We start from the raw sequence: 25,218 nt of genomic DNA on the forward strand, positions 1-25,218 counted from the left end.
GAGGCAGTTTTGAATTAGGAGCAACCCAAGAATGTCTTTGAGATCAGGAGTTTCCTTGGCCTAGCGGGTTATTATCGGAGATTTGTAAAGGATTTTTCCCGTTTGGCAGCTCCTATGACCAGATTGACCCGAAAAGGGATCAAATTTGCATGGAATGAGGCTGTGAGTCATCCTTTTAAGAGTTGAAAACAAGGTTGACTACGGCTCCGGTGTTAGTGATACCTGAGCGTGGCTTGGGTTATGTGATCTATTGTGACGCCTCACGTGATGGTTTGGGTTGTGTACTGATGCAAGATGATAGAGTAGTGGCTTATGGGTCTCAACAGTTGAAAACTCACGAGCTTAACTACCCTACTCATGACTTAGAGTTAGCGGCAGTTATATTTGCTTTGAAGTGTTAGAGACACTATTTGTATGGTAAGAGATTTGAGGTGTTCTCGGACCACAAGAGTCTCAAATACCTTTTCTCCCAAAAGGACTTGAATAACAGACAAAGGCGATGGGTTGAATTCTTAGAAGACTACAACTTTGATTTGCAGTATCATCCTAGTAAGGCAAATGTGGTAGCTGATGCTTTAAGCCGGAAATCTCGTGGGACTTTGGCTAGTTTAGCCATTCAGAAATGGAAGATGCTGGAAGATTTGGCTGAAATGGGATTGTATTGCTTTGATAATGATGATGATGATCATGGCAGTGAGTTAACATTCTTGTTTAGTCTCGTGGCTCAACCCACTATTGTTAGACGGGTGATTGAGTCACAGAGACAAGATTCAGATTTGGATGCCATTTACACTTTGATCTCTAGTGGCGAGACTGTGAAGGATTGAACTTTACATGCAGATGGAGGTCTACGGTTTAGGGGTTTGTTGGTTGTTCCCACAGTTTGTCGTGAGGACGTTTTACGGGAGTTTCACACTTCCCGCTTTACAGTTCATCCGGGTAGTACCAAAATGTATCACAATCTGAGACGTCAGTATTGGTGGAATGGAATGAAGAAGGATGTTGCACAGTTTGTAGCTAAGTGCCTTACCTGTCAGCAGGTGAAGGCCGAGCACCAGAGACCAGCTGGTTTATTACAGCCATTGTCGGTAGCGCAGTGGAAATGGGAGGAGATAGCAATGGATTTTGTGACGGGTCTTCCTAGGTCACAGAGGGGAAATGAAGCCGTATGGGTCATTATCGATAGATTGACCAAGACGGCTCATTTTTTGCCTATTAAGACAACAGATGACGCAGAGGCACTCGTTGTACTTTATGTGAAAGAGATTGTGAGATTGCATAGAGTTCCAGTGGCTATTGTGTCGGATAGGGATGCTAAGTTCACCTTGAAGTTCTGGGAAGGGCTTCAAGCAGCATTTGGCTCAGCGTTGCACCTTAGTACTGCATTCCATCCACAGACGGACGGCCAGTCGGAGCGTACCATCCAGATCTTGGAGGATATGCTTCGAGCCTGTGTACTTGACTTGGGTGGTAGTTGGGAGGATCACCTTCCATTTATTGAGTTTGCCTACAACAACAGTTATCAGGCAAGTATTCAAATGGCTCCATTTGAGGCGTTGTATGGTAGACCGTGTAGGTCTCCTATCTGTTGGACTGAGGTGGCCGAGACAGCCGTCTTAGGATCTGACATTGTACTCGAGACTATCGAGAAGATTAAGCTGATCAGGCAGAGATTGCTTACAGCTCAAAGCCAACAAAAAAGTTATGCTGATAAGCGGAGACGACCACTATCCTTTGAGGTAGAAGACCACGTTTTTCTTCGGGTTTCTCTACGGAAAGGGTTGATGAGGTTCGGGAAGAGTGGCAAATTGTCGCCATGATTTATTGGACCTTTTGAGATCTTGGACCGTGTAGGAGAAGTTGCCTACAGACTAGCATTGCCACCATAGATGGACAGGGTTCATAATGTCTTTCATGTATTGATGCTACGGAAGTACGAGCCAGATCCGTCTCACATTTTGAGTTGGGTTGATGTGGACATTGATGAGGATGTTTCTTACGAGGAGGGATCAATTCAGATCCTTGACACGCAACAGAAGGTGTTGAGAAAAAAGACGATACCGTTGGTAAAGGTTCTTTGGAGGCATCATGGAGTTGAAGAGGCTACTTGGGAGCTCGAACAGGAGGTTCGCTCCAAGTATCCAGAGTTGTTTTCTCCCTCAGGTATGGCCTAATTTCGGGGACGAAATCTTTTAAAGTTGGGGAGAATGTAATGTTTATGTATATATATATTTATGATATAAAAAAAAATAAGTATAAAAGTAAAAGAAATAAAGTGGTGGGCCCCACCAACGTTTTAACCACAAAAGGCCATAAGGCCATTTCATGACCCAGTTTTTTTTTTTTTTTTTTTTTCTCTCTCTCTCTCTTTGTGTCTGAGACTCTCCGCAGTTTCCTTTCTTTTTTTTTTTTTTTTTTTTTTTTTTTGTTTTTGCAAATTCAAGTTTTGATCTAGCTTTAATCTTTTGGATTTTGGTAGAACATTGTGAAGCAAAGTTGGAGAGCTCATCGATGCCTTCAATTTGATAGGAGCCAATCATCATTTGGTGTACTCTAGGGAGTTCGAAATTCTAGGGTTCTTGGGCTCAAAATTGGGGGTTTTGCATTTAAGTGAGGTAGGGGTGTTTTAATCTACAACTTCTTAGTTTTTTTGTGAATTTTCTCCTTAAATTTGATCCTAAGCATGCTAATTTTGATTACCTAGCTTGTGGTTGTTGTAAGTATGATTAACTAAAATGATAGATATGTTCCATATGTTGGTTGAAATCATATATATGACCAAATTTATTACGGTGAATGAACATGCTTAGTGTTGACATATTGTATGCCCTAAGATTATGTATTTATTTATATATTGCTTTGAAAAATTGATGCTATAGTCAATAAATAAATAAATAAATAAAAGAAATGAATGTTTAGAAATTTTCTCTAAATTGTGATGATGATGTAAATGGAAATGTGTGAAATCATATAGTTAAATTGATGATTTGAAGCATGAAGCATTCATGCATCCATTGGGAAAGAGAAAAGGGGGGAAAATATTTGTTAGAACAAATAAAATTGTTTTGGGGAAAATATTTTCTAAAAGTGTTGCGAAAACCGGACGTCTAGGAGAACGCCTAGTGGTCCGTGATGTTGGTGTAGTCTAGAAGGGAATGTAGTTGAGTTAACTAGGCCGGATATGACGCCTTGGAGGTGCCTTGTGGTCGTGGATAGTTAACCAACCTTCCTTTCGTGACGCCATGGAGGTGCCTTGGGTCGGACTGTACTAACGATTTGGTTGTTGAAACGGAATTGTTTCAGAAATGGGGAGTGATATTTGCATAACATTGCACTTCATGACATTGTGGTAAATTTGTGATTGGTTGATATTTGTTACATACTTGTTATTGTGGTTGGAAAGTGCATTTCCTGATGGCATGATCCTGTTCACTTTTTATCTATTCATTGTATAGATTTACGGGGACATAAGAAGTGTGTCTTAAACACTTCTTACTGAGCTTATTGTCACGGGCTTAGAGTTTCAGCACCACTCTAGCTGCTCCCGTGCGGCACCAAGACGTTGCTTTCACTCTCGCAAGTACTTGGTCAGCCTAACTCCCGTGCACACCTTAGCCAACACACTCCCCTCGTGCGCTTACTAGTGTTGTAGTTGCCCTCGCCCTCTCCTCACTTGGCTTGCACACTCACACACACTAAGGCACTTAAGTTGGCAAGGAAAGAACACTTCTATTACTTCAAAGGATGCTTTGTACAAGGCTAGCACTCAAGCTCTCTACAAGGCTCTCAAGACTTACTCTAGGACTTGTTGCCTACAAAATGAAGTCCTACCTCTATTTATAGGCATCCCCATCCCTAATGGACGGCTAGGATGCATTCTAACCAACGGTGGAGATTGATTATCTAGAATCTTCTCCCACATTCTTCACACTTCCATACTTATCTACTAGTATCTACAACATTCTAGAATTCTCCATACTACTCCACACAACTCTGGAGAACTCTAGAACCTTCCACACACTTCTACACATTTCTACACATATCTAGAATCTTCCACATAACTCTAGACTATTCCGGAAGACTCTAGAAACTCCACTTGCCATGCAGTTGCCATGCAGCGTCCTCCTCAGCGTCTGCGTGTCGCCTGCGTGGCACAACCTCCATAGGCGGGGCGTGACATTCTCCCCCACCCATTTCCCTGACGCCCTCGTCACGGTTTCTTCAGCTGACCCAGCCTCTCGCAGGTCATCAGCACTTGCGCATATGTCCTTGGCCCAAACGTACGAGCGCCCTTCGGGAGATGTGAAGTCCTCACGAGCTCCATCGTGTTGACTGCCACCTCTGGACTCTCCTTCCTGCCCACGAGCGGCACCATGCATGCGGCCTTGCCTTCCTCGCCTCCAAGTATCATCAACGCACCAAGGCATGGTAGTGGCGCGGCGTTGTTCCTGTCCATGAACTCCAGCCCCAACACCATGTCATGGTCGTCCATCTTCGCAACTTGGAAGTCGGCCTTGCCCTTCCATCCTTGCATGCATAGCTCCACCTTTTTGCACACTCTACTCACGCGTGCCTCCTCGGAGTTGACGGCCTTGATCCATCCTTCCGTCTTGCGCATCTCCAAGCCAAGTCGTTGCGCCTCCTCTGGGGTAATGAAGTTGTGTGTAGCGCCCGTGTCTACCAACGCTTGCACGGCTTTGCCACCAACCTGCGCATCCACATAGCGCACCCCAGCTACCTTCTTTGCCTTGCCCTTCTTCTTGGTGTCATGCGCCATGCTACTTAGCATCTGCATAGCCCCCATGCACCTATCTTCATCACTACCCGCATCGTCCACCCTGCCCTTGCCCTTATCCTTCACAAGGGCGCTCATGGTCTTCTTGTTGGGGCAGTGTCGCAATATGTGCGGCCCTTCGCACAAGTAGCACTTCGGCTCCCACTTACCCTTATCGCGGCGCTCCCATTTGCCACTAGCCTTGGACCTCTCTCCACGGTCCTTGCCCTTATCATGGCGTGGGCGTCTCTCCTCATCGCTGTGCTCATCATCACTGGACTTGGGCGAGCCCCGTTTCTTGAAGCGCTGGTCTCCCCCACCTTTGCCGTGGTCCCTCCTGGGAGACGTGGCCCTCTTGTCATCGCGCCTAAAGTCTTCAAGGCGCTCCGCTATAGCCATTGCGGATGCCAAGTCTCTAGGCTCCCTCCTTCTCAGCTCTGTGGCTACCCAAGACTGCAACCCATCAATGAACAAGCACACGCGTTGCCGCTCCGGCATCTCTGGGATCTCCAGCATCAAATTGGAGTACTCCTTCACATACTCCCTTATGCTGCCCTTCTGCTTCAGGCGCCTTAGGTTGATCATGGCGAGGTCCTCAACGCACTCAGGGTAGAACTGCCTCTTGAGCTGCCTCTTGAACTCCTCCCATGTATTAACTGCTCTTGCGCCCCTACTGGTGAAGTGCTGTCTCCACCATAGAGCGGCAGTGTCCGTGAGGTACATAGTGCCTGTCTGCACCTTCTCCTCATCATCCTCGATCTCCATGCACTCAAAGTACCGCTCCATGTGCCAGAAGAAGTTGTCAATCTGGCGCGCATTCCTCGCCCCATCGTACTCCTTGGGCTCCGGCGCCTTCTTCTTCCTTGGCTTCACCACGACCTCGCGCGCCTGGGAGAACTCCTTCTTACACTCGGCAATCTCCATGCGCAAGTCGTCTACCTGATCATACAAGTCCCTTTCCTTCTCTCGCGCCTTGTTGGCAATGCCGTCAATCAGCTCGTAGAGTTCCGCCATCTTTCTCTCGAGCCTGTTAAACTTGGTCTCCGTGTAGACCAAGTGTGTGGCAAGCTTCTCCTCCAAGCTCTGCTCTAAGATGTGGACTTGGTGGTCTCCTCCGCTAGCCATGTCTACTCCAACAAAGCTCCCTTGACGAACCTGGCTCTGATACCAACTGTCACGGGCTTAGAGTTTCAGCACCACTCTAGCTGCTCCCGTGCGGCACCAAGACGTTGCTTTCACTCTCGCAAGTACTTGGTCAGCCTAACTTCCGTGCACACCTTAGCCAACACACTCCCCTCGTGCGCTTACTAGTGTTGTAGTTGCCCTCGCCCTCTCCTCACTTGGCTTGCACACTCACACACACTAAGGCACTTAAGTTGGCAAGGAAAGAACACTTCTATTACTTCAAAGAATGCTTTGTACAAGGCTAGCACTCAAGCTCTCTACAAGGCTCTCAAGACTTACTCTAGGACTTGTTGCCTACAAAATGAAGTCGTACCTCTATTTATAGGCATCCCCATCCCTAATGGACGGCTAGGATGCATTCTAACCAACGGTGGAGATTGATTATCTAGAATCTTCTCCCACCTTCTTCACACTTCCATACTTATCTACTAGTATCTACAACATTCTAGAATTCTCCATACTACTCCACACAACTCTGGAGAACTCTAGAACCTTCCACACACTTCTACACATTTCTACACATATCTAGAATCTTCCACATAACTCTAGACTATTCCGGAAGACTCTAGAAACTCCACTTGCCATGCAGTTGCCATGCAGCGTCCTCCTCAGTGTCTGCGTGTCGCCTGCGTGGCACAACCTCCATAGGCGGGGCGTGACATTATGCTCACCCCATTATTTTAAACATTTTTCAGGATATGGAAAAGAGGTGGCGGATGATGATCCACCACAAGTTTAGACGAGCTTGGGGATCTATTTTATTTTTGCTATCTTTTGTATTAGAACTTTAATATATATTTTTTGTAAATGTAATCTTAAATATTTTGTGAAACTTTAGTTTAGTTGATATAATGTTATAAGTTATGGACTTTAAAATTTTAGCTACAATTATGGACTGTAACTTGATGTAACGGATGTGTCCCTTGTTTGGATGAGATGGAGGAACGGGACTTTTGTATGTATGTAACCATTTTGGGAATGTAGTATAATATCTGAATTGTGCGTTGGGACAGGATAAGTTAGATTTAAGGCCTAGTGAGGCTGTTGCATTTATTTTTTGTATTTCTACAGGTTGTTGAGGGACATTTTCTGCAGAGGTCATGCCGAAATTTTTATAGATTTATTTATTTATTATTTTTGTATCTTTTCGTGTCGTTACACCCTCATCTGTCTGCTCCGCATCAATGCTCTCTGGATCATCATCCAACTCAACAAACTCATGCTTACTCTGTACAGGACTAGTTAACCGTGTTGTATCTCTATCCTTGTACATCACCTTCTCGTTGAAAATCACATCTCTACTTCTGATGATTTTCTTGTTCTGATTATCCTAGAGTCGATAACCAAACTCATCTCCGCCATACCCAACGAAGATGCATTTTAGTGACTTGGGGTCGAGCTTTCCCCTAGCATGGTCACTAATATGTGCATATGCAATACAACCAAAAACTTTCAACCATGAAAGATTTACCTCTTTGCCACTCCATACCTCTTCTGGTATTCGATGCTCCAAAGGCACCGATGGTCCACGATTAATTGGGTAGGATGCTGTATTGACTGATTTTGCCCAAAACTGTTTGGGTAGACCCGAATGTATGAGCATGCTTCTGGCTCTTTCTGTCAATGTTCGGTTCATCCGTTCTACCACCCCATTTTGCTGTGGGGTTCCTTGCACAGTCCTTTCTAGTCTAATCCCATTATATAAACAGAATTTCTTGAACCCAGTGTCTTCAAACTCACCACCATTGTCTGATCTTAACCTCTTGATCTTCAAACTTGTCTCATTCTCTACCATGGCCTTCCACTTCTTGAATACATCAAATACCTCAGACTTGTGCTTTAAAAAATAAACCCATACCTTCCTTGTGTGATCATCAATGAAAGTCACGAAGTATGATATTCCGCCAATGGATGAAACAGTGGTTAGCCCCCAAACATCTATGTGAACTAACTCAAGTTTTTCCTTTCTGAGATCTCTGCCACTCTTCTTGAAACTGACCATCTTTTGCTTGCCCATCATGCAACTCTCACAGAAGTCAATATCAATTGCCCATATGCCTGATAGTTTCCCCTTTGAGTGCATAATCTTGAGCCCCCTTTCACTCATGTGACCTAGTCTTTGGTGCCAAAGGTTGTGATTTTCTTTGTTTTCTGCAACTGCTATAGACCCACAAGCACTGGTAGTTGTATAGAGAGTGCTAGATTTCTTACCACGTGCAATGGTCATAGCGACTCTGGAAACTTTTCACGAGTCTCTATTGAAGGTTGTAACAAAACCTTCATATGACAATTGTCCCATTGAAATCAGATTCTTCCTCAAGGCAGGGATGTGTCTCACATCCTTTAACTTCCAATCTGACCTATTCAACTTAATTTGCACTTCACCCTTGCCAATGACGCTGCAAGGCTGGTCATCACCAAGATACACCTTGCTAAAGTTACTCGGTTCATAGCTATTAAATAGCTCTTTGTTTGAGGTGCCATGAAACGATACGCCGGAATCTAAAACCTATGACTCCGCCTTGCTCTCCAAAGAGCATATCAATGCATCATCTGATTTTTTTGAGACAAAGTTTGCTTCAGTTTTTCTTTCGATTCCCTTTTTTGGAAGTCTGCAATCAACACGGTAATGTCCCTTCTTTCCACAATTCCAACACTCAGCATCACTGAGATCTATGGAATTCCTAAAATTTTGAGACTGTGTCCTTCCATTCCTTGACTTGGATTTGCTTCTGTTTCTATTACTGTTGCCTTTTTTCTTGTTTGAACCCTTGCCTTTACTTTCAACATTCAACGCCGAACCACTGGTGGAAACCCCTGTTGTTTGCTTCTAATTTCTTCAGTCAGAATCATGCTCATAACTTCATTAAACTTCAACTTGGTCTTCCCTGCAGAGCTACTGATCGCTATAACTGTGCCACTCCAACTCTTGGGTAACTGCCCTAGAATTAGCAGTGCTCGGACCTCGTCTTTGAAGTCGATATCAACAGACTCTAATTGCCCAACTATCTCATTGAATGCATTTAGATGTTCGTTGAACTTACCACCTTCGACCATCTTCATGTTGAACAACTTCTTAATCAAGTGCACCTTGTTCGCTGCAAAAGGCTGTTCATACATACTAGAAAGGGCTGCCATGAGAGACTTAGTCATCTTTTTGTTCTTGATATTGAAGGCAACTGACTTTGACAACGTTAATCTGACGGTGCCAAGAGCCTTCCTATCAAGTAATTCCCATCCTGCATCCTTTGTATCCTCTGGCTTCTCTCTCAAAGGTTGATACAAATTTTTCTGAAACAAGAGGTCTTCAATTTGCATCTTCCAGAAACTGAAGTTTGTGCCATCGAACTTCTCGATCATTGATGTGGATGTCTTATCTTCTGATGCCATTACTCCCACTCGAACAGACAGATCTGATCGAAAGACTTTCGGAATTTCGTCAAACACCTTCTGTGCCCTAGGTTCTCAACCAAAGGCTCTGATACTAGTTGTTAGAATTGCACTACATAATCAACCGGATTTGATACCAGTTGTTATGGCGGAAACGCAAAATAAACAATACTGTTCAAGGAATAAACAAGTAATCACGAAGAATAAAAAAAATCACACATAAGAACATAAGATATATATGGTTCACCCAAATCTTAGGGCTTTGTCCATGGAGCACACCGAACAAAATCACTATGAAAAAGATGAAGAATTACAAGGAGAATTCTCTCTCAATTGCTCTCTCTTGTATTGGCACACATTTATCTCTAACTTTCACCCTTATTTATAGAGTTCCAAACTTGTCCTACAAGAACTTGCCTTTTGTAGAATTCAAAACTAATAAGGAAATTAAATCAGATTAGGAAACTGAATTTTCCTTAAACCAATAAGGAAGTCAAATCATATTAGGAAACTGAATTTTCCCTAACAGATTAGGAAACTGAATTTTTCAGTACTCTTGAAGTTTCCATATAATTAAATCTTCCTAAAAATCTTCCACCTAATCAGACTCCACAAAACCACAACACGTTCCTCCATCGATGAATGTCGTTCTGCACTCCGATCAACTTCTCAGCCGAATTGAGAATCTTATGAGGCAGACCATCACATTCTTTCACAATTTGCTTTGCAATTTGTTCAAGCTCCAAGGGAAGTGGGGTGCTCCGCCATAGTTTTTCCATAAATAGCTCCTCCGCTTCTTCAGAAAGAAGAGAGTCCAACATGATGATTTTGGTGCAGCCCATCCTTTGACACAACTTTAATGATCGACTAGCCAAAATCAGCTTGCATCCACCTCTCATGGTTGGAATACCTACCTAACCTGGCTGCCCTATGCATCTCACCTCTCTCATGTGGAAGATGGACTCCAATTGCATCTGCAATGCGATCTTGCATTTTGCGAATGTCGAAATCTTTTCCAGAAACAGGCAACCAATAAACATGATTAAAAGAAGTGGTGGGACTTGTGGTATTTTCTAAGATACGATTGTGTATGTGGTGCATAATGGCTGTTTTTCCGACTCTGGCGTTGCAGGAGATCCTTGATAAGCCTATTCACATGCCTTCCAACTAGACTTCTGATCAGTGCACATCTGTAATTGTAAACCTCCTCCTCCTCTTCGTATGTGCTTGGGTATGCTTTGTTTCTTTTACTTTCGGACCAATTTTCGACTTCTTTCTTTCGCTTTTTTCCAGACTCTACATCTTTTTCAAATTTTGAGTAAAGATCCTCCTGATCCTCTTGACTTTTCCAGACAAAGAAGTTAATAACAGATGTCCAGATTGTTGAAATCATGATGTTAGCTAGAGATCGAAAAGAAGTAATACCTTTGGACAACTTGTATGAGACTTCTCCAACGCCAACACTCCCAAATCTTCACGCAAACCCTAAAGAATATATTGTATTTATAGCGTGTCCTAGGGTAACCCATCAGTTCTTTCAACCTTCCAAAAAAAACCAAAGTCGCGGCAACTTGGAGTCCCACACTCCTGCGCGCCACGGATTCCCTTTAATAATCTTAATTTCCAAATTCAGAAAATTTAGGTTTACTTTTCAAATAAAAGGACTCCGAGCCCATAGAGGATTGCTTTCCTGGTTAATCATTAAAAATACTTGTAATAAAGATAAAATTTTATGAACCTAAAATTCGAAACTTTTAATTATAATTTTTTTTAGATAACTGTTTTTCCTTTGAGAATTTTGGCCTTATTTATTTTTTTAAATAATTTCACATTTTCTTTTATAATTTTTTTTTTTCTTTCAAAAAGTCCCTTTTATAAAGTTACTATAATAAAATATAGTCGCACTTATGAAAGGTTATTATTGTAAACCTAATCCATCAGTTCTTTCAACCTTCCAAAAAAAACCCATCAGTTCTTGCTCTACAAGTATAGTAAAAACCCCCTTAGTTACTTACCAAAAAAAACTAAGTCACGCGGCAACTTGGAGTCGCACACTCTGCGCGCCGCGGATTCTCTTTAATAATCTTTCCAAATTAAGAAAATTTAGGTTAACTTTCCAATTTAAAGGACTCCGAGCCCATATAGGATTGCTTTCCTAGTTAATCATTAAAAATAATTGTAATCAAGATAAAATTTTATGAAGCTAAAATTCAAAACTTTTAATTATAATTTTTTTAGGTAACTGTTTTTCCTTTGAGAATTTTGTCCTTTTTTATTTTTTTATAAAAATAATTTCACATTTTCTTTTATAAATTTTTTTCCCCAAAAAGTTCCTTTCATAAAGTTACCATAATCAAATATAGTCACACTGATCAAAGGTTATTATTGTAAACCTAACAACAGAACTGATTTTAAAAAAATATTAGTACCAACAAATTAACATTTGAATTTAATTGTTGGTTAATGTACTTAGAGATGCAATGAATTTTTCACATGTTTTAATGTTTTGTTTGGATGACAAAGTTTAAAGTGGGTGTGATTGTTCAAAAATAGACCAACTTTTTTCTGTGTGACCTTAACCAAAACCTTAAGAAATGTCTATGTACTTTACCCTTAAATTTTTTAAGTGACTTTTTAATTTTGACTAAAGGTCAATAAATCATAAAAGATGTGATTGTTACTTCAAAGAAATCCTCAGAAAAAGTTGACCTTTTTTTATTTTTTATTTATTTATTTTTCACTGGATTTAAGCCGAAAGTACTAAGGTAAAAGAAATTTGTTGACTTGAATTTAAATGATTTGGACATACCATGAAAAAGATGGAAATACAATGCACCTTGCTACATAATTAAAAGAGAGAAATCATTCTTTTTTATTACACCACCAGGCCTCCTTCCTTGGCTGTGCTAGTTGAAATTCGTCTAAAAAAGGCACGTAAATTATTCGATTTCACTTAATTTTTTATTAGTTTATATATATATATATATTCTCTCCCACGTCACCCTATATGTATTTTTGAGAATTAAGAAGTTAAATTTACGAGTTATAAACTTAATAACAAATTCCTATCTGGATTATAGTGACATATGTTCCTGACATATCTGAAATGTTTATGATTTATATAATTGGTGAATTCAATGTATTATGTTTCGATTCACTATGAAATTGATAGTGTCCATGTAATTACAAGAAATATTTATATATATGTATGTGATGGCAATCAATGCATGATATATAAATAGTAATTATAAATTGTTCATAGTCGGTAATTATGGAAGAAGATATGAGTGCAATTTATCCAAAACCTAATATCATGCTCCACTAGCAATACTTAACACGATATGAAATAAATAAATTTGAATTTGATTTAATTGTGTTAAGATAGTAGTTACGTAACATGTCCGGACATGTGAGGACCTTTCCAACGAAGGTAATATAAAGCTTGTTTAATTTGAATTTGATTTTACTTTGACTTTTTAATTTTGATTAATGATCAATAAATCGATCATAAAAGATGTGATGATTACTTCAAAGAAATCCTCCAAAAAAGTTGACTTTTTTTTAAATTTTTTTTTTTTTTTTTTTTTTTTAAGGATTTAAGCCGAAAGTATTAAGGGAAAAGAAATTTGTTGAGTTGAAATTAAATGATTTGGACATACCATGAAAAAGATGGAAATACAATGTACCTTGCTACATAATTAAAAGAGATAAATCAATCTTCTTTATTACACCACCATGCCTCCTTGGCTGTGCTAGTTGAAATTCATCTAAAAAAAGGCACGTAAATTATCCGATTTCACTTAATTTTTTATTAGTTTATATATATGTATATTGTCTCACTTCACCGTGTATGTATTTTTGAGAATTAAGACGAGTACAGACTACAGAGTAACGGCCGCCTTTTATGTTGGTGGACCTATTCAACTTAAAATCAAGTATTTATCAAACACATCGATCACTCATAGTAAGTAAATGGTCGAAAAGACAAAACTTCACCAATATCACTCACTGATGGTGATTTTACACCAAGTACGCGTTCATAACAATTCCTTTATCCTCACAAATACATCTTCCCTTCCCTTCCCCTGCTCTCGTCTTATTCTCTTTGTCCTGAGTCTTTATTTTTTTATTTTTGGAATCAATTCCTTAGTCTCTAATCTCTATTGATGTTGAGAATTGATCAACTATAACAATATAGGAGTCACAATAAGTAAATAGAGATAGAGATATGTCTAGTACTAGTTCAGATGGTACTAGTAGACGTCCGTTGCTAGATGATGAGTCCGCCAGCGGTGGAGGAGAGGAGAGGGAGTACTGGTGGAAGAAGGTGGTGGACGTGGAGGAGGCAAAGAATCAGGTGTTGTTTTCGCTGCCCATGATCCTCACCAACGTATGCTACTACTTCATCCCTTTGGTGTCCGTCATGTTCGCCGGCCACCTCGGAGACCTCCAGCTCGCCGCCGCCAACCTCGCCAACTCATGGACCACCGTCACCGGCCTCTCTTTCATGGTAATTCTCTCTCTCTCTCTCTATCTATATGTATATATATTGTAAAATTATAATAACATTATCATTGATTCATTATTATTATTATTAAAGAAAAGAGTCACAAATTCCGATTCAGTTGATGATGAATTAGATAATGGGTAGTGCCACGAGAAATTATACAAACCACATGGGATATTCATCACCACTACCACTGTCTGCTACACGTTAAATATATAATGATGTGTCAGTCTCAATCCTCGCCTTTTCTTTTTGACTAACTAGTTCCAGTGTCAACCTCACAAATTAATACCATTCGAAAAAGAAAAAAAAAATCCTCACAAATTAATATTATAACCAATAAATTTTGTTTATTTATTTATTTTATGTTAAACAACAAAGTTCTACCATTTATAAATGTTTTAAACTAATTAGTTCATAGGATCTTCCTCTTATTTAAAAATTAATTACACAATTTGAATTTAATTTGCATTTTTTCCTTTGCAAGTATGTTGGGCATCTTCTTGTCCCTCTTCGTTTCTGGCAATTCATGCTTGCGTATTTGTTTTTGCTTCTCAGCTTCAAGTCAATTTAATATTATTAAAGGTTTTTGGAAATTTCAAAGGAGACATAGACTAACAACACGGCACTCCATTACTGGAAATTTTTTTAAACATACAGAAGAAAGCAGGAAAACAAAGAAAACGACACTGGACTATGTGTGTTTATGTTTGAATTGGTAATATTATGTTTTGGTTACACAATTAAAATCAATCATCATAATCTTTTACTCATTTTTAATTTTGGATTAATTGTAACATTTTTTGATATTCACCCTATTAAAATTAGCCTATTTTTTAACAATGACAGCCCCACTAAAAAATTTGACCCAAATAGGCCCTTAAAAGGTTAAAAAGACGAGTTTACCCTTCAATAAAATATTAAATTTAATATAAAATATCATAATTTTTAAATAACAAAATTACCCTTGTTAGGTTTCTCTTTACCTTGTCACTCAAAACTCAGAACTTTCTTCCTCTTTTTAACCTCTCGCCTTCATCAAAAACCCACCACCACCACCACCACCCACCACAATCTCCACCACCCACCACCATCCCCACTACAATATTAATCACATGTTTGTATTTAGGATTAAAGGCTCTCACACCCCTTGAGGTTTGAGTTTATTGCCTTCATATTAAACCTTAGCCAATTTTACTAATACACCCCCATGAGTTTTGGTTTATCTTGCTGTGACATCCCCTTTCTTTCAAATTGATAAAATATAATGCCTAAATTACCCTCCATGGTTTTATGTAAATATAATGCCAATTTAATAGACCAAAATAATCCTAACAATTCTTCCATGGCGAACCCAAATACCACCGCAACCACAGTACTATTGGAAGAGCAGAAAACAAACCATGGTCACCCCAACCACTGCCACCACACCACAACCACCTGGGGGGAAAATAAAAATAAAAATAGAAGCCATGGCCATTACTAGTTCTGCAAAGTCATTCCTATAGAATTTACCAAAAAAAAGAAAAAAAAGAAAAAAAAAGAAACAGAGGTTAGTTTACAAAAATTTAAAAAATAAAAAAACATGATATAGAATTTTCTAAGGAACGTAACTCTTTTGGTAATTAATCTACCTCTTGACAAATACATACATACATACATATATATATATATATATATATATGGGGATAGAGAGAAATACAGTGAATAGTGATAGCGATTCAGGGAGAGGGGAGAGAGAGAATTGAGTATATGGTAATATTGTCATTTCACGTTTTATCTGTTTACCCAAGTTTAAAGTTAAATAAAGGTAAGGGTATTATAGTAAAATTATTTTTTTCTTACTTTTCATAGGGGGTGTGAGAGCAAAAATGGCTGAGGTTTAATATGAGGGCAATAAATCGAAAACTGAGGGAGTGTTAGAGCATTTAACCCTTGTATTTACTTTCCAGAAATAAATTGATTTGAGAATCAAACACACATACATATACACACACACACACACATCCCCATTATGTATATCCTATGAAGCACGGACACACGTGGTAGGGGTGACGTACCAGTGTTGGCCTCGGACATGTGTCCGACACCCTTCTACCGGTGTTCAATTTTTTTATTGATTTTTTTAAGTCGAATATGCCATAAGATACGGCTGGGGCACGCCAGAGGACATGGTTGGTACACCGCAATTTAGATTCTTGTTTGAAAGAAAGAGAGGATGAAGAGATATGTGTGTTTTTTTATGTGGACCGATCGAAGACAACAAACCAAAAGCAACTCTAAATAAAAAAATGGAGGGGATGAGAGAGAAACTGGAAGAGAGAGGGGAAATCAACAAAAAGATGATGAAGAACTTTATGATCATGCTTTGGTTGGTGTGGATCAATCGAAGGCAGAATGAAAGAAGAAATCGCTTTTGATTGTTTGAGTAAAAATTTGTTTGCATATTCTCTAAATATAAATCAATAGATGGAGGAGAAGGAAGATAGATAGTTAAGAGACGGAGGAGATGGCGTCTGGCCAAGAATTCCGGCTATACTAGGGTCTCTCTTGTCTCGATGCGAAAATATCTTAACCAAAGGCTTGATTACCTTTTTCTTCCTCTGTCAGTGGTTAATAAAAGAGGATCAATTTCATCTTAAGGAGAAAGAATATGGTCAGTCAAAGGTGGGAAGACCGAGGAGATAATCTTATCTCCTTTTCAATGTGTTTGGCTACAAAGTTAAAACTATTCTAATATTGATACAAATTTTAGTATTGGATATAAAGATATACTACATATTTATTATTTGAATTTTAATAGAATTTAGATTGGACTTAATTTAAATGGATTATGTCTATTAATGTAAATTAAAAATTAATAGAAATTAAAATTTTATATATAATAAAAATATATATTATTATTTTATTATCGTATCCTTGCCTTGTCCGTGTCTTATTTTTTTGAAATTTACTGTATCACTGTGCTAGTGTCGTATAGTATCCGTATCCCGTGTCGGTTTCACTCTCCATGCTAGTAGGATTAAAATGATTTTATATCTTCTTGTTTTCCCCCTCTTCTTCTTTTCTCTCTCTCTCTCTCTCTCTCTCTATATATATATATATATATAAGTAAAACCGGAGAAAATGATATATATCTATCTATATATACATGTACATGTAAGGTAAAGTGCAAAAAAACTTTCAAACTTTACTCTCTTTCCCAACAGCCTCCCAGGAACTTCTATTTTTTACGGTAGGCTCCCTAAACTATACAATTTATTTTATTAAAAAAGACCAGGCAACACTGTTTCAGCTTGCAATTGTGACGTGTCAATGTGTCATAGGATATAATTTCAAAATGACATAGTTACCCTTATAAATGTTAAGAAATTATATGAATAAAAGCTCCAAATTAAAACCCCCAATTGTCATTTTTGTTAACCCTAATTTTTTATTTCTTCTCAAATCGTCATTACCATCTCCATATCTCACCATTCTCATTCTCCACAAACCAGCAACTCCAACTGCCGCAACACACAAAATGATCCATTAGAGTCCATTACAACGAGCAGTCATCTGCATGCTCAAGCTCGCCAGCGTCAATGTTGCCTTCTCAACACCGACCAAGTCCACCTCTGTCTCTCCTGCCACACCCACCCAACTTCGAATCCGCAAATTAAAGTCCCAATGTCCTTTAACCCTAACTCCCACTCCCATTAGCTTCATTCCATACACTTTTTTTCCCAAATCTTCAAACCCAACCATCGTCGACAGCTCAATCATGATGGCGTTGGATTCCGCATATTCATACATCAACAGTAGCCATGGCTGCCGGGACAGGACAATTAGCAACGACAACTACAAATCCAGAGCGTTACTTCGTCAATGATTTAATTGAGGTTGATTTCGTGATTAATTTAATCGGGTAATTTGATTGTCGCTTGGTGATGTTCATAGGCTGGTCGGCGAAGTCGGAGGTTGCTGCCGGTTAGGGAAGTCAGACGTTATGTACATTAGTAGTCACTGTAATGTAGGGTGGTTTGGTGTTAAAATGTATTGGTTTTTTTTTTTTCGGTTAAAAATTAAAATGTATTGGTGTTAGGTGGTGTTTGGCATTAAACTGATAAAGTGATTGTGATTGTGATTGTGATTGTGTTGTCCTGATTATACTGGCAGTTGGTAATATTATATTTGACACGCCAATAATAGAAGCACTAAAACACTGAAACAGTGCCCTTCCACTTAAGGGTAATTTTGTAATCTAATTATCTCCAGGAGACTTTGTCCTTAAATTACACATTTTAGATAGTCTAGGGCGTTGCTTAGTTCAGGAACGTTTATTGGGAAAGAGAATGAAGTTACGGGGTTTATTGTACTTTACCCAATACATATGTGTATTTTGAAGAGGTTAATTTAGTATATTAAAATTAATTAAAAGGTTAAATTGATAATTTTAGTTTTCTAAATGTCAATTGACAAGTCAAATGACTTTCTAATCATTTTATCATTTGTCAGAAGGGGTGTTTTTATTAAACGGAGCAAACGGGAGGGGCGTCATTATTTAAAAATATATTATCTTTTATCTGATTGTTAACAGGTAAACCTTAAGAGTTGTCAGTGTAATTAACCCTTTAATCTTAAACTAACATTTTAGTTTCAATTTGATTCTCTTTTGATTGACAGATTATAGATTCGCTAAAGTTTTTTCCACTTAATTTTGTTGTTTTAGATTGGCCTAAGTGGTGCACTTGAGACATTATGTGGGCAAGGATATGGTGCAAAACTATATAGGATGATGGGTATATATCTACAGGCTTCTTGCATCATATCTGTCTTTTTCTCTCTGATCATTTCCGTCTTCTGGCTCTACACAAAATCCATTCTCGTCTTACTCGGTCAAGATCCCGAAATATCAGAAATGGCTGGCCTCTATATGAAGTACCTTATACCAGCATTATTTGCGTTTGGTTTTTTGCATAATCTCTTGAGGTTTCTACAGACACAAAGTGTGGTCATGCCACTGGTTGTCTGCTCATTGCTTCCGTTGATCATCCACTTCGGCATCACCTATGTTTTGGTTCATCGGACATCCCTGGGCTTCAAGGGAGCAGCATTGGCAGTTTCAATATCATTATGGATCGCGGTGTTTATGCTGGCCATATACGTTCTTTACGCCAAGAAATTTGAGCATACGTGGGAAGGTTTTTCGTTGGAGTCATTTCATCATCTTCTTGCATCTGCAAAATTGGCTCTACCCTCTGCAGCAATGGTATGGTAAGTGATCTTTTCACTAAAATGTCCTCTTCTTAAGCTCATCATCCCAGACCCCACATTTAGAGCTAGCCTCAATCTAAAGAATTTCATAAATTCATCAATTCTAAAACAAGTTTTCACTTCACTTAAATTTGGCAGCTTGGAGTACTGGGCTTTTGAGATTCTGGTATTACTAGCAGGATTGATGCCGAACTCAGAAATTACAACTTCATTGATTGCAATGTGGTAAGCTTTCTTTCTTAATTTCTTCTAATCCAACATAACTATGTTTTTGTTCTTAATTCTTGACTCCGCTAGTCTTTGGGGTTTTTATGTACTCAGTGTTAACACAGAAGCTATTGCATACATGATCGCTTATGGTCTCAGCGCGGCTGCAAGGTTAGTTGTGACGGAAACTTTAATGTTCTGTTTTTTCAAGTTCCTCTGTTCTCCTCCCTTTTGTTATGGCTACTGATTATCGGGGGAATTACCGTGTCAGCACGAGAGTGTCAAATGAGTTAGGAGCAGGCCACCCGAGTCGAGCGAAGCATGCCATGGGTGTCACTCTTAAGCTCTCTATCCTTCTTGCTCTTCTTGTTGTTTCGGCTCTAGGATTTGGTCATGATATATGGGCTGGCTTCTTCAGTGACAGCTCCGTGATAATAAGTAAATTTGCTTCGATGACACCCCTGCTTGTAGTCTCGATAATATTTGATGCCGTGCAAGGTGTCTTGTCAGGTTAGAATCATACGGTTTGTTTGTTTTTCTTTGATGATTACATTTGTTAATGAATGTGATCGATCTCTCAACACTGCAGGGGTGGCCAGGGGATGCGGTTGGCAACACTTGGCTGTCTGCATTAATCTGGCAACGTTCTATCTCATAGGCATGCCAATTGCAGCTCTCCTCGGTTTTAAGTTCAAACTATATGCCAAGGTAACACAAATACTCAATGTACTAACATTGAGTATTTATCTTTTCTTGCATTTGAGAGTACCGAATCAATTCAGCTCTGTGGACAACTGAAAATAGGTTGTCTCACAGTTATGATAGGCCCCACACCTGCGAGACAAGTGATTGTCGCAGGTCGTACACATTACAAACATTAAAAAGTAGCTACTTGGGTATTTCTACCATTTATTTTTTTAATTTTCTCTGTGCGTTGCTTTATTTTGACACAGGGCTTATGGATAGGCTTAATCTGTGGTCTCTCCTGCCAGTCCGGCGCTCTATTGTTGCTTACAATATGCTCTAAATGGAAAAGGATAGAGCTTTCAGGGACCAGCAATAATGAAAACCCAGTGGTGGTTTAACCAGATGTTTTCCAAATCGGGCCATTAACAACGGACAATACTTGTTTATTCACGGGCAAAAGACAATACATGGATTTGGTTTCAATGCCACCACTATTGCTGCGAATTTATGGGTCGTGGATGAAGAAGTTCTGTGGTCAGTTTTGGAAATAAGCGGTAGAAGATTCGGTACTCTCGGTTATAGAATCTTTGACTCATGTAAGGTAAATAACACATAGTTTTGTCACTAACAATATATTATATACAATATGAAAAATATAAAAGGGCGACGTGCCTGCATAGCAAATGGTCAAAAGAGAGTATCAATTTTCCTTCTGTATTTATAACACCACCATACCTTTGGCATTTAAAATTCATATGAACCAAATAAATATAGTTACAAATGGCACGCGAATCTATGTTCAAACTGTTTTCATTGATGCTATGCATGAGAGTGATTAATTAGACTGCTGGGATTGGAATTGGAATGGAAGAAATTTTAAATTAAAGTTTGAAGTAAAAAATTTTTGGAGTATAAATGAAATCTTAGGTGTTCATTAAAGTCTAATGCATATTTGATTTTGAGTGGTGGTACACAGGTAACAATACACATCATGAAACAAATTTGATCATTAACATCGTGAATGGTACTACCACAACTTAGTTTTTGTTTCTCTCTCTAAATCATCCAGCTTACCTTTCTCTCCCAACTCTCTCTTTCTCAAACTATCAAACTAACATAGAGATCAAACATCTGAACGAGCTTCATGTAATCTTCCTAGGCACATAAACCCTAATTAAATCTCATGAAGTTTCCAATTCCTTACAACAAAGCATCTGTCCTCAATTCTGAAAGTTTTTGAGTAATCATGGCATTACACCACCCTCTGTGTGGTTCACGGCGTCAATTGACACTTAAATAACTTGATCTTCATTTATATACACACATATATACACACACACTTACACAACCTGATCTCACTATACCCTGATCTTACTATACCGCAAACATAATCCTAATTTAATGCAAATTACAGATATCTTCTAGCTTCTTTCCTTTTTCGTTTCTCTCCCTTGGCCTAATTTCTCTTTCCCTAAATAATATCGTAATGCAAGCAAATTCTTTTTAATCAAGGCTGTTATGTCCAAAAACAGCAGCTGTTGAAAGGTGTCATCTATCAAATGTAACGGCTACTACCATTCACATCAGTATTCTATGAGAGAAAGGAGATCAAAGAGACAAAAATCAAAAAAGAGGGGGAAAAAAAAAAGGAAATGAAAGGATTTTCACATTCATTGTGATGTCACACATCCTATGAAGCAGGATACTTTTACAAGGAAACGTGATCATGTCATATCCGTATGAGATACTTTTCTCTAAATGTATCCATAATTTGAAATAAATCTAATCATTTCACGATATATCATACAAGTTTAAAAATAAATCTGATGTCATTGCCAGAGAACATCATTAACTATGTCAGTGTTTCTCCATCAGCTTGATACAATCCAAGTATGGAAATCACAAATTAAGAGAACCACTGTGAGCAGTTTTGTTTTAGTCTCTTCTTTATTAGTGACGATAATATAGCAATCAAAATCCCATACTTCTAAGCAATGTTTCATACATTATTTAAAGTGAATTACATAGTCTTTTCTTCTTATCAGGGCACATCACAATTTGGCTGCACCTTTCATCTGGCAATGCTCAACCCTTGGGATGCAGCAGTGACATAATAAACATGATTATATTTTACTGAAAGGTCTTTCTCCCTACTCCTATTCTCTAAATGCAAATCCCCAAGACCACATCCTTCATCAATGCTTGCTCTGTAGTGTCAGAAAGTAAAACCACCTAAGAAAATCTATGTTCAATCATTGCTTGCTTAATTTTAGAAATTATAATAATTTATAGGGCAAATTACATATGACACCCACGAGGTTTTCATTTCGTACACCTAAATAAAAATATGCGCGATATATTCGTCAAATACCATTGTGGTTTTTCATTTCGTACACCTAAATAGAAGTATGCGCGATATATTCGTCAAATACCATTGTGGTTTCACTCTTGAGTGATGCATCAAATCAATATAGGGTAATTATATTTTTGGACAAAAATAACCTTGATATTGTGAGAAGACCAAATTGTCCATTAGTTAAATTGAAATCACATCATTTGAAAAGGACAAAAGTGCCCTTTCTCTTTATCTCTACGTCCAACAAGCAAAACTTTTTCCCCCACTATTTGAATTAAGTTTTGCATGGAGCATCAATGGTCCATCAAACCAATGTCTAAACACTAACCCATGTTTTGTATGTAACTACACAACTTAGGCCATGTTAGGAGTAGCCAAGATAGTGGTCTTTGGAAGCATCTTTATTTTTTGTGTTTTAGCTATGATCATGTTATATGCTTGTGTATATTAGTGAAAGAGACATTGGTCATGTAGTGTGGTATTTTTTGAAATGTGGTACAATATATTATATTATACTTACTAATTCATCAACATATACAAACCCACAAGTCATAAATATTACATCATACCAATGCCAACAAGCATATTCATGTTCCATACATACTAATTTACAAAACAAGGTGCCCACATTATTGCCCATACATATAAACTAGTGAGGCCAAAAAAGAACATGTTAAAGTTAGCAACTATTGCCCACATAACCAAAAATAACAATGAGCCCATCAAGAAGGTGGTTCTGGCCTAGTGCCAACAACCACCAAGTACATGTTAGCAAATTCAATTCACGCGTATGTATCCTATGGCCTGTTGCATTCAAAAAGAAAGTGTAGCATTATGCATATTTAAGTTACTTATTTATTTACTGGCAGCACCAAAAACCGAGGGAGTCACATTCCCTGCTGCCTTCAAAATAATCTTCATGAATGATGAAAAAAATAAAAATATCACTATTGTAATCTTTGCTAACAAATAACTGAAATGATATTTATTAAGGACCATTACTTGCCTTCCTTGAAGAGAACTCCTCAAGTCATACTTCCTAAAGTAGAAATCATATCATCATTTCTTCCCTAAAAATTTATATACACAAAATTCAACTTTGTGGGGGTCAACAGCATGCATCATAAGAAAAGTTTAAAATGTTACAAACTTACAGAAGATGTTCCAGGTGTACACCTTGTTAAGTTGCTGCTAGTCACACCACCCCTAAGTCCGACTCTTTCACTTCTAGCCTACATTTACAAATCAAAATTTCGTTATTAACAACAATCTTCATAAATTTTTCATACTACAAATCAGAATTTTGTTAAGTTTAAAGGAAATTTAGCAACTTACAGAAGATGCTCTAGATGTAGACCCTACTAAGTTTCTACCACTCACAGTAACCCTAACTCCAAGGCCTTCACCTCTATCCTACATATATAAATTAAATTTCCAACTATTAATAACATGCAACATATATAAACAAAACTTAAAAAAAAAAAAAAATTAACTTACAGGAAAATTAACTTACAGAAGATGCAGACCCAAATAAGTTTCTGCCCGTGACACCACCCCTAACTCCAACAACTCTTCCACCTCTACCTCTTGTTGCTGCAGTTGAAGATGCTTTAATTGGGGCCCTTTGACATGTTCTCTTGTTATGACCCATACCCTTACAGATTGAGCATCTAAGGGTACACGATCTTTTCATTTCACTTGTTCCACCTTGGGACTCATCTGTTTCCCTCTTTTTACTTTTCCTTGGCCTACCTAGAAGCTTAGTAAGGGGTGGAGCCTGTATTAGGGCACCCATTGCATTTGGCCACATTGACTCATCATGCAATGGATGTATCATTTTACCATATGCCTTCAGGTAAGTGTCTTTCCAGTATACATGATTTGTCAACTCCTCAATGTCCATTCCCTGGTATAAAATGAATGTAGCTGCATGCTTACAAGACACACCAGTGATATCCCACACCCTACAACAACATGATTTTGCACTCATATTCACCACATAAGTTTGCACTCATATTCACCACATAAGTTTGCCCAAGTTCCATCACCTCAAATTCATCCCCACCAAAAAAAATAAGCCTACAACTCCTAGACTATGAAATAGCCTCACCCACCTTTTTTTTTTTTTTTTTTTTTTTTTTTTTTTTTTTTTTTTTTTAATCTTTGGTGTCAACTTACCCTGCCATTCAATTGCCTTCTGATACCTCTTTTGTAATTTACCCATGATCTTACACCTAATTGAATCGACCATAGTTAGAATAGGCTTATCCCTCTCATTCCCAACCCAACTATTGAATGATTCAACCATATTGTTTGTGACATTATCAGTCTTGCACCCAGTGTGATACCCTCGGATTTTTGAATGCGGGTTGGCCAGGTCCAAGCCCGAATACCCGAGGATATCAAAAACAAATTGGTAATAATCGAACACAGAATACAAGAGGCTAAAAATAAATAAATAAAGATGCTGAAATGAACACTAAAATGATAATCCAATAAATCATTAGAATAAATTTTTATTAAATAATAAAATATTCTGATACAATTAATCTTTCAATACAACTCGGGAATCCATACTATGTGGACCCCTAACAAAATAACAATTGAATAAGTAACCATAATGACTGTCTACATCTAAAAGAAGAAACATAAATGAATCTCATAAGTAGACTCAGAAGAGTGAAGTGGACTGATCCCTGTTCAGCATGAACAATCCTCAACACCTGAAGAACACCTGAAAAATAATGGTGGGTCAGGCCCACAAACAAGTTCTACTTTTGTAATAGTTACGATTTTATATATATATGTACATATATATTAAAGTTATAAGATAATTCTTTTATTTCAAAAAGTAAG

General features: G+C 38.3%; 1 protein-coding gene across 1 annotated transcript; it reads left to right on the plus strand.

Moving 5' to 3' along the window:
- Positions 1-13,310: 13,310 nt before the first annotated feature.
- Positions 13,311-20,810, plus strand: LOC132307690 (protein DETOXIFICATION 18-like). The gene is made up of 7 exons (XM_059805517.1): positions 13,311-13,859; positions 18,568-19,112; positions 19,251-19,337; positions 19,434-19,490; positions 19,591-19,829; positions 19,909-20,027; positions 20,273-20,810. Exons 1-7 carry the CDS (start codon positions 13,578-13,580, stop codon positions 20,402-20,404), a joined length of 1,461 nt encoding a protein of 486 aa, XP_059661500.1. The 5' UTR covers positions 13,311-13,577; the 3' UTR covers positions 20,405-20,810.
- The last annotated feature ends 4,408 nt before the right edge of the window (positions 20,811-25,218 follow it).

The sequence above is a fragment of the Cornus florida genome, unplaced genomic scaffold, assembly GCF_030987335.1.
Source record: "Cornus florida cultivar Cherokee Brave unplaced genomic scaffold, ASM3098733v1 CherokeeBrave_3.0.0_Hap2_Chr05, whole genome shotgun sequence".
Classification (NCBI taxonomy): Eukaryota; Viridiplantae; Streptophyta; class Magnoliopsida; order Cornales; family Cornaceae; genus Cornus; species Cornus florida.

Bases quoted from the DNA above. Each gene is read 5' to 3' on its own strand.
- LOC132307690 (XM_059805517.1), top strand. From the start codon at position 13,578: ATGTCTAGTACTAGTTCAGATGGTACTAGTAGACGTCCGTTGCTAGAT. The intron at 19,113-19,250 runs GTAAGTGATCTT...TAAATTTGGCAG, and splicing joins CCCTCTGCAGCAATGGTATG to CTTGGAGTACTGGGCTTTTG. The intron at 19,830-19,908 runs GTTAGAATCATA...TCAACACTGCAG, and splicing joins CGTGCAAGGTGTCTTGTCAG to GGGTGGCCAGGGGATGCGGT.